This window comes from Salmo salar, chromosome 11 (genome assembly GCF_965601325.2).
Source record: "Salmo salar chromosome 11, fSalSal1, whole genome shotgun sequence".
Classification (NCBI taxonomy): domain Eukaryota; kingdom Metazoa; phylum Chordata; class Actinopteri; order Salmoniformes; family Salmonidae; genus Salmo; species Salmo salar.
The window spans coordinates 46,745,886-46,757,174 of NC_138301.1; the positions used below are offsets into that span (position 1 = coordinate 46,745,886).

Here is an 11,289-nt window from a genome sequence, read left to right on the forward strand (position 1 = left end):
GCAGGTGATATCGCTTCATATCAACCAATGGCAGACCTGAAATGCTGACAAAACTGGTATGGTAAGTCAGCAGTGTGCATCATCATCATCATCATAAAAAACCCTAACACCCAGGCAGGAACAGGAATGAGCAGGGCAGTGCTCTTATAAATGACCTTGTAATGGCCCTGAGAGCAGAAAAGTTGCCACATATGCTGTGAACCTGTTGTGTTCACTTCAGTACTAAATGTCCCTTAAATATGCACCCGTCAGAGGAAATAGTGCCTTTTTTTTTGTGGACAAAAGAAAGTACTAAGCTGGTACTGCATGTGCATCATAATCAGCTTGGAGTTTTTCCTAACCACATGACCTGACCGGGACATTTCAAATAAAATGTTATTGGTCGCATGCACATCTTCAGCAGATGTTATTGCGGGTGTAGTGAAATGCTTGTGTTCCAAGCTCCAACAGTGCAGTAACATCTAACAATACACAACAATACAAACAAGTCTAAAAAGTAAAAGAATGGAATTAAGAAATATATCAATATTAGGACAAGCAACGCCGAAGTCCCGAGTATATATATATACAGTAAGTTTGTACACACCTACTCATTCAAGGGTTTTTCTTTATTTTTCACAATTTTCTACATTGTAGAATAATAGTGAAGACATCAAAACTATGAAATAACACATATTTAATCATGTACTAAACAAAAAAGTGTTAAACAAATCTATAGCCACCCTTTGCCTTGATGACAGTTTGCACACGCTTGGCATTCTCTCAACCAGCTTCATGAGGTAGTCACCTGGAATGCATTTCAATTAACAGGTGAGCCTTGTTAAAAGTTCATTTGTGGAATTTCTTTCCTTCTTAATGTGTTTGAGCCAATCAGTTGTGTTGTGGGGGGTGGTATACAGAAGATAGCCCTAATTGGTAAAAGACCAAGTCCATATTATGGCAAGAACAGCTCAAATAAGCAAAGAGAAACGACAGTTCATCATTACTTTAAGACATGAAGGTCAGTCAATGCGGAACATTTCTAGAACTTTGAAAGTTTCTTCAAGTGCAGTCGCAAAAACTATCAAGCGCTATGATCAAACTCACGAGGACCGCCATAGAAAAGGAAGACCCAGAGCTACCTCTGCTGCAGAGGATGAGTTCATTGGAGTTACCAGCCTCAGAAATTGCATCCCAAATAAATGATTCACAGAGTTCAAGTAACAGACACATCTCAACATCAACTTTTCAGAAGAGACTGTGTGAATCAAGTCTTCATTGTCAAATTGCTGCAAAGAAACCACTACTTAAGGACACCAATAATAAGAAGAGACTTTCTTGGGCCAAGAAACACGAGCAATGGACATTAGACAGATAGAAATCTGTCCTTTGGTCTGATGAGTCCAAATTTGAGATTTTTATTCTGCAGCGATACGCCATCCTATCTGGTTTCGCTTAGTGGGACTATCATTTGTTTTTCAACAGGACAATGACCCAACCCACCTCCAGGTTGTGTAAGGGCTATTTGACCAAGACGGAGAGTGATGCAGTACTGCATCAGATGACCTGGCCTCCACAATCACCTGACCTCAAACCAATTGAGATGGTTTGGGATGAGTTGGACCGCAGAGAGAAGGAAAAGCATCCAACAAGTGCTCAGTATACAGTATGTGGGAACTCCTTCAAGACTGTTGGAAAAGTATTCCAGGTGAAGCTGATTAAGAGAATGCCAAGAGCGTGAAAAGCTGTCATCAAGGCAAAGGATGATTACTTCGAAGAATCTCAAATATATCAAATATTTTGATTTGTTTAACACTTTGGTTACTACATGTTTCCATATGTGTTATTTCATAGTTTTGATGTCTTCACTATTATTATACAATGTAGAAAATAGTAAAAATAAAGAAAACCCCTTGAATGAGTAGGTGTTCTAAAACTTTTGACCGGCAGTGTATATACAATATGGACAGTATATGGATGGAATATGTAGTATTGCTGAAGAATAGTACATGTACAGCAATAGTTGAATAGGATGGCCTTAACTGGAATACAGTATAAGGGAAAGGAAAGGGGGATACCTAGTCAGTTGTTCAACTGAATGCATTCAACAGATATATACATATGAAGTGGGTAAAACAGTATGTAAACACAGTGCCCAGTGTTCCATTATTACAGTGCCCAGTGTTCCATTATTACAGTGCCCAGTGTTCCATGACTGTGTACATAGGGAAGCAGCCTCTAAGGTGCGTGGTAGAGTAACCGGATGATAGCCAGCTAGTGACAGTGACTAAAGCTCAGTGTAGGGTACTGGGTACGAGACAGATAGTGGTGACTATTTAACAGTCTGATGGTCTTGAGATAGAAGCTGTTTTTCAGTCTGTCGAGCTCAGCTTTGACGCTCCTGTACTGACCTGGCCTTCTGGATGGTAGTGAAGTGAACCGGCCGTGGCTCTGGGGGCCAAGACACATTTCTTCAGCCTCCTGAGGTTGGAGAGGTGTTGTTGCGCCTTCTTCACCACACTGTTTGTATGGGTGGACAAATTCAGATTGTCCGTGATGTGTAAAACGTGAAGCTTTTCACCTTCTCCTGTCGATGCTGTCTCATTTGACATTTTAGTCATTTAGCATCAAACATTAGTTCCCAGAACAATTACAATCAACCCCTGGGCAACCTCCAGGCCCCATTTATACATTAGACCATAACTAGAGCCTTGTTTAGAATCTGTCCTGGTCAGATTACGTGGTGAGGGGAAACTCTGGGCCCCAATCATAGTCTCTAACTAGAGCCTTGTTTAGAATCTGTCCTGGTCAGATTACGTGGTGAGGGGAAACTCTGGGCCCTAATCATAGTCTCTAACTAGAGCCTTGTTTAGAATCTGTCCTGGTCAGATTACGTGGTGAGGGAAAACTCTGGGCCCTAAACATAGTCTCTAACTACAGCCAGGAGCTTTTCCTGGTCGTGTTAAGTGGTGAGGGGGAAAACCTGGGCTGGCTTTAAACCAACCCTGACATTCCAGTTCTCTCAGGCAAGGTAAAAAAGAGGCTGTTTTGTTTTCGCTACAGGATTAAATATCCCTTCAATTAGTACCTCTGCTCTGCTCTGAGGTCAAACAGAGGAGTGAAATTAACTATAGCCCACTTGGAGAACTCAGGAAACCGGTCTCACTAAAAGAGTTGGCATCTCAGATGGCACCCTATTCCCTACATAGTGCATGGGTCTTGGTCAAAAGTAGTGCACTTATAAAGGGAAAAGGGTGCCAGTTGGGACGGAGGAGAAAAGGAAGAAGGGACAGACTAACCCATTTGCTGTTTAGTTTTTTCCGCCCAGTGGCTTTGGCTGTGTTCAGACTACCGGGTTTACGTTCACAAAGACCTCTTTCATCTGATTTCCCATTGGGGGGAGGAGGGGAGTAAATGGCTAAGTAAAGGCTTCAACTAAAAAGGCCAAGCCACATTATTCCCCCCCACCTATCTACTACCTCAATATTAACCCCTACCCACCTACTACCTCAATATTAACCCCTACCCACCTACTACCTCAATATTAACCCCTACCCACCTACTACCTCAATATTACCGCCTTCCCACCTACTACCTCAATATTAACCCCTACCCACCTACTACATTAATATTACCCCCCTACCCACCTACTACCTCAAAACTAACCCCCTGCCCACCTACTACCTCAAAACTAACCCCCCCCAACCCACCTACTACCTCAATATTAATCCCCAACCCACCTACTACCTCAATATTACCCCCTACCCACCTACTACCTCAATATTACCCCCTACCCACCTACTACCTCAATATTACCCCCTACCCACCTACTACCTCAATATTACCCCAACCCACCTACTACCTCAATATTACCCTCTACCCACCCACTACCTCAATATTAAACCCTACCCACCTACTACCTCAATATTAACCTCTCTAGGGTAGGTGGCACCAAATCGTCCCACCTACGCAACAGCCAGTGTAATCCCGTGGCGCGATATTCAAATACCTTAAAAATGCTATTACTTCAATTTCTCAAACATATAACTATTTTACACCATTTTAAAGACAAGACTCTCCTTTATCTAACCACACTGTCCGATTTCAAAAAGGCTTTACAACGAAAGCAAAACATTAGATTATGTCAGCAGAGTACCCAGCCAGAAATAATCAGACACCCATTTTTCAAGCTAGCATATAATGTCACATAAACCCAAACCACAGCTAAATGCAGCACTAACCTTTGATGATCTTCATCAGATGACAACCCTAGGACATTATGTTATACAATACATGCATGTTTTGTTCAATCAAGTTCATATTTATATCAAAAAACAGCTTTTTACATTAGCATGTGACGTTCAGAACTAGCATACCCCCCGCAAACTTCCGGGGAATTTACTAACAATTTACTAAATTACTCACGATAAACATTCACAAAAAGCATAACAATTATTTTAAGAATTATAGATACAGAACTCCTCTATGCACTCGATATGTCCGATTTTAAAATAGCTTTTTGGTGAAAGCACATTTTGCAATATTCTCAGTAGATAGCCCGGCATCACAGGGCTAGCTATTTAGACACCCAGCAAGTTTAGCACTCAGAAAAGTCACATTTACTATAAGAAAAATGTTATTACCTTTGCTGTCTTCGTCAGAATGCACTCCCAGGACTTCTACTTCGATAACAAATGTTGGTTTGGTACCAAATAATCCATCGTTATATCCAAACAGCGGCGTTTTGTTCGTGCGTTCTAGACACTATCCGAAATGGTAAATCAGGGTTACGAGCATGGCGCATTTCGTGACAAAAAATGTCTTAATATTCCATTACCGTACTTCGAAGCATGTCAACCGCTGTTTAAAATCAATTTTTATGCAATTTATCTCGTAAAAAAGCGATAATATTCCGACCGGGAATCTGCGTTTCGGTAAATAGAGGGAAAAAAAGAAAGACGGGGGGCGACCAGTGCATGCGCCTAAGCCCACTGTCCCCTGATCGGCCACTTGACAAAGGCGATAATGTGTTTCAGCCTGGGGCTGGAATGACGACATTCAGCTTTTTCCCGGGCTCTGAGAGCCTATGGGAGCCGTGGGAAGTGTCACGTTACCGCAGAGATCCTTTGTTTTGGAAAGAGATGTCAAAGAAAGCCAATAAATGGTCAGACAGGCCACTTCCTGTAAAGGAATCTCTCAGGTTTTTGCCTGCCATATGAGTTCTGTTATACTCACAGACACCATTCAAACAGTTTTAGAAACTTTAGGGTGTTTTCTATCCATATATAATAAGTATATGCATATTCTAGTTACTGGGTAGGAGTAGTAACCAGATTAAATCGGGTACGTTTTTTATCCGGCGGTGTAAATACTGCCCCCTAGCCCTAAGATAACCCTACCCAACTACTACCTCAAAACTAACCCCAACCCACCTACTACCTCAATATTAACCCCATACCCACTTACTACCTCAATATTAACCCCATACCCACTTACTACCTCAATATTAACCCCATACCCACTTACTACCTCAATATTAACCCCATAACCACATACTACCTCAATATTAACCCCTACCCACCTACTACCTCAATATTAACCCCTACCCACCTACTACCTCAATATTAACCCCTACCCACCTACTACCTCAATATTAACCCCTACCCACCTACTACCTCAATATTAACCCCATACCCACCTACTACCTCAATATTAACCCCATACCCACTTACTACCTCAATATTAACCCCATAACCACATACTACCTCAATATTAACCCCTACCCACCTACTATCTCAATATTAACCCCTACCCACCTACTACCTCAATATTAACCCCTACCCACCTACTACCTTAATATTAACCCCTACCCACCTACTACCTCAATATTAACCCCATACCCACCTACTACCTCAATATTAACCCCTATCCACCTACTACCTCAATATTAACCCCTATCCACCTACTACCTCAATTTTAACCCCACCCACCTACTACCTCGATATTCCCCCTACCCACCTACTACCTCAATATTACCCCTACCCACCTACTACCTCAATATTACCCCTACCCACCTACTACCTCAATATTAACCCCTACCCACCTACTACCTCAATATTACCCCATACCCACCTACTACCTCAATATTACCCCTAACCCACCAACTACCTCAATATTAACCCCATAAACATCTACTACCTCAATATTAACCCCTACCCACCTACTACCTCAATATTACCCCGTAACCACCTACTACCTCAATATTTAACCCATACCCACTTACTACCTCAATATTAACCCCATACCCACCTACTACCTCATACAATACAATATCACATGTGTATCAAGGATGGCCCACCACCCAGCCAACTTGACACAACTGTGGGAAGCATTGGAGTCAACATGTTTTCAACACCTTGTAGAGTCCATGCCCTGACAAATTGAGGCTGTTCTTAGGGCAAAAGGGGGGTGGGGTGGGGGGTGCAACTCAATATTAGGAAGGTGTTCTTAATGTTTGTGCACTCAGTGTAAACTCACCTGTTATGATGGATCCTTATAAACTCACCTGTTATGATGGATCCTTATAAACTCACCTGTCTCTATGGATCCTATATAAACTCACCTGTATCTATGGATCCTATATAAACTCACCTGTCTCTATGGATCCTATATAAACTCACCTGTCTCTATGGATCCTATATAAACTCACCTGTCTCTATGGATCCTATATAAACTCACCTGTCTCGATGGATCCTATATAAACTCACCTGTCTCGATGGATCCTATATAAACTCACCTGTCTCGATGGATCCTATATAAACTCACCTGTCTCGATGGATCCTATATAAACTCACCTGTCTCGATGGATCCTATATAAACTCACCTGTCTCGATGGATCCTATATAAACTCACCTGTCTCGATGGATCCTATATAAACTCACCTGTCTCGATGGATCCTATATAAACTCACCTCTCTCGATGGATCCTATATAAACTCACCTCTCTCGATGGATCCTATATAAACTCACCTGTCTCGATGGATCCTATATAAACTCACCTGTCTCGATGGATCCTATATAAACTCACCTGTCTCAATGGATCCTATATAAACTCACCTGTCTCGATGGATCCTATATAAACTCACCTGTCTCGATGGATCCTATATAAACACACCTGTCTCGATGGATCCTATATAAACTCACCTGTCTCGATGGATCCTATATAAACTCACCTCTCTCGATGGATCTTATATAAACTCACCTGTCTCTATGGATCCTATATAAACTCACCTGTCTCTATGGATCCTATATAAACTCACCTGTCTCTATGGATCCTATATAAACTCACCTGTTATGATGGATCCTTATAAACTCACCTGTCTCTATGGATCCTATATAAACTCACCTGTCTCTATGGATTCTATATAAACTCACCTGTCTCTATGGATCCTATATAAACTCACCTGTCTCTATGGATCCTATATAAACTCACCTGTCTCTATGGATCCTATATAAACTCACCTGTCTCGATGGATCCTATATAAACTCACCTGTCTCGATGGATCCTATATAAACTCACCTGTCTCGATGGATCCTATATAAACTCACCTCTCTCGATGGATCCTATATAAACTCACCTGTCTCGATGGATCCTATATAAACTCACCTGTCTCGATGGATCCTATATAAACTCACCTGTCTCGATGGATCCTATATAAACTCACCTGTCTCGATGGATCCTATATAAACTCACCTGTCTCGATGGATCCTATATAAACTCACCTGTCTCGATGGATCCTATATAAACACACCTGTCTCGATGGATCCTATATAAACTCACCTGTCTCGATGGATCCTATATAAACTCACCTCTCTCGATGGATCTTATATAAACTCACCTGTCTCTATGGATCCTATATAAACTCACCTGTCTCTATGGATCCTATATAAACTCACCTGTCTCTATGGATCCTATATAAACTCACCTGTTATGATGGATCCTTATAAACTCACCTGTCTCTATGGATCCTATATAAACTCACCTGTCTCTATGGATTCTATATAAACTCACCTGTCTCTATGGATCCTATATAAACTCACCTGTCTCTATGGATCCTATATAAACTCACCTGTCTCTATGGATCCTATATAAACTCACCTGTCTCGATGGATCCTATATAAACTCACCTGTCTCGATGGATCCTATATAAACTCACCTGTCTCGATGGATCCTATATAAACTCACCTGTCTCGATGGATCCTATATAAACTCACCTGTCTCGATGGATCCTATATAAACTCACCTGTCTCGATGGATCCTATATAAACTCACCTGTCTCTATGGATCCTATATAAACTCACCTGTCTCGATGGATCCTATATAAACACACCTGTCTCGATGGATCCTATATAAACTCACCTGTCTCGATGGATCCTATATAAACTCACCTCTCTCGATGGATCTTATATAAACTCACCTGTCTCTATGGATCCTATATAAACTCACCTGTCTCTATGGATCCTATATAAACTCACCTGTCTCTATGGATCCTATATAAACTCACCTGTCTCGATGGATCCTATATAAACTCACCTGTCTCGATGGATCCTATATAAACTCACCTGTCTCGATGGATCCTATACAAACTCACCTGTCTCTATGGATCCTATATAAACTCACCTGTCTCGATGGATCCTATATAAACACACCTGTCTCGATGGATCCTATATAAACTCACCTGTCTCGATGGATCCTATATAAACTGACCTCTCTCTATGGATCCTATACAAACTCACCTGTCTCTATGGATCCTATATAAACTCACCTGTCTCTATGGATCCTATATAAACTCACCTGTCTCGATGGATCCTATATAAACTCACCTGTCTCGATGGATCCTATATAAACTCACCTGTCTCGATGGATCCTATATAAACTCACCTGTCTCGATGGATCCTATACAAACTCACCTGTCTCTATGGATCCTATATAAACTCACCTGTCTCGATGGATCCTATATAAACACACCTGTCTCGATGGATCCTATATAAACTCACCTGTCTCGATGGATCCTATATAAACTCACCTCTCTCTATGGATCCTATACAAACTCACCTGTCTCTATGGATCCTATATAAACTCACCTGTCTCTATGGATCCTATATAAACTCACCTGTCTCGATGGATCCCATGAAGCCGATGAGGAAGCCGGCGGTGTGGTAGAGGGGCAGGTTGAGGTAGATGACATCACCTGGTGTTACACCGGTGGAGTCCAGCACGACCAGGACTGCCAGCAGCCGGTTCTGAGTAATCACTGCTGCTTTAGGCAGACCTACAGGAGTAACAGACAGAGGAGAGAGATGAGTTACAGAAGTAGAATGGGCCCTGGCAGAAGACAGGGGGGGATCATATACAGTGGCTGCTTCAGGCAGAAGACAGGGGGGGATCATATACAGTGGCTGCTTCAGGCAGAAGACAGGAAGGGGATCATATACAGTGGCTGCTTCAGGCAGAAGACAGGGGGTGGGATCATATACACTGGCTGCTTCAGGCAGAAGACAGGGGGTGGGATCATATACACTGGCTGCTTCAGGCAGAAGACAGGGGGGTCATATACAGTGGCTGCTTCAGGCAGAAAACAGGGGGGGATCATATACAGTGGCTGCTTCAGGCAGAAGACAGGGGGGGGATCATATACAGTGGAGGGGTACAGGTGTCCTCCCCCTCACCTGTACCCCTCCCTCTCCCTTCGTCCTCCCCCTCACCTGTACCCCTCCCTCTCCCTTCCCCTCCGTCCTCCCCCTCACCTGTACCACTCCCTCTCCCTTCGTCCTCCCCCTCACCTGTACCACTCCCTCTCCCTTCCCCTACTACCTCCCCCTCACCTGTACCACTCCCTCTCCCTTCCCCTACGTCCTCCCCCTCACCTGTACCGCTCCCTCTCCCTTCCCCTCCGTCCTCCCCCTCACCTGTACCCCTCCCTCTCCCTTCCCCTCCGTATCCCCTTCACCGTATCCCCTTCACCTGTACCCCTCCCTCTCCCTTCCCCTCCGTCCTCCCCCTCACCTGTACCCCTCCCTCTCCCTTCCCCTCCGTATCCCCCTCACCTGTACCCCTCCCTCTTCCCCTCTGTCCTCCCCCTCACCTGTACCCCTCCCTCTCCCTTCCCCTCCGTCCTCCCTCACCTGTGGTCCCAGAGGTGTAGATGTAGACAGCGGGGCTTTTGAAGGTGATGTCTGAGCGGAGGGCCTGAGGGAGAGGTGTGTCCGATGCTTCCTCCACCTGGTCAGAGAACCCCTCCACGCCAGGTGTGTCACACTGTTTTGTCATCAGGTAAACACACACACCCTGCTCCCTCAGGGATGGAAGCACTTCCTCCACCGCTTCCTGCAGCTCTGAGAAAACAACTCAACATTCAATATTTCATCAAAACTCGACTGCAGAGAATTAAAAAAAAAGCTTTTGCCCCCATGTGATTGAATGATCATGTGATTATCATTATCATTTGTGTTCCAATAGGCTATGACAAACGTTTGTCTTTTTCATTCCATCAGTGTGGATGTGCATGTCTCTGATAAACTAATAACAACACCTATTGTCATAATGTAGTAATCTCAACCAGACATGTCTGCCTATGAGGAATTAGCCTCGGGATGAGTTTCTCTGCCTACTGAACCAGTGGTACTGATCACTTACCTTCTGCTGCTATGAGCAGCTTGGCGCTGCAACAGTTGAAGCAGTGCAGCAGAGATCTAGATCTGATGTTATAGTTGAGAAGCGCTACGGGACATCCCAGTTTGGCCAGGGCCAGCCAGGTGAAGATGAAGGCAGGTTCGTTTCCCATAAAAAGAGCCACGGTATCCCCCGGTCGCAGCTTCGAGTGCCTCTGTAAAGCATTGGCTATTTTGTTGCTTCTTCTGTCCGTGTCCAGATACGAATAGGTTTTATTTTCAAACACGATGAACGGTCTGTCGGCATGCGCGACCGACTGCTCCAAAAATCGGTCCAAAACCAAAAATAACGGTTTTCTTCTCCTCCGTAAAACAAACTTCAGCAAAGTACGAACCAAGTTCGCGAGGTAGAATGCATCTTTCCAGAAGTAAGGGAAGAACATTTTAAGAACTAGCGGTGTAATTGCCAAACTGCCAAAAAGGATAGAAACCAAGTACATTGTTGAGCACAACGTCGAGCTCCTATGCTTCTTGGTGAATTGTAGATTCACAGCGTACAGTACTGCCTTTGCGGGCGAGTTTTTTTCTTCCAAATGTGGAATGCCTCAACTCGACCAAACATGTTTTTTTTTCAAGTGAG

At 43.5% G+C, this 11,289-nt stretch overlaps 1 protein-coding gene across 1 annotated transcript in view; it reads right to left on the reverse strand.

The window, feature by feature from the left end:
- Window positions 1-11,289, reverse strand: part of LOC106594640 (long-chain fatty acid transport protein 2) — a 30,392-nt gene extending 19,103 nt beyond the window's left edge. Inside the window, exons 1-3 of the mRNA XM_045689646.2 lie at window positions 10,675-11,289; window positions 10,164-10,373; window positions 9,152-9,310 (exon numbers count right to left, since the gene is read on the reverse strand). Of these exons, the coding sequence (XP_045545602.1) occupies window positions 9,152-9,310; window positions 10,164-10,373; window positions 10,675-11,149 (844 nt within the window). The 5' untranslated portion in view covers window positions 11,150-11,289. The remainder of the gene's footprint in view (window positions 1-9,151; window positions 9,311-10,163; window positions 10,374-10,674) is intronic.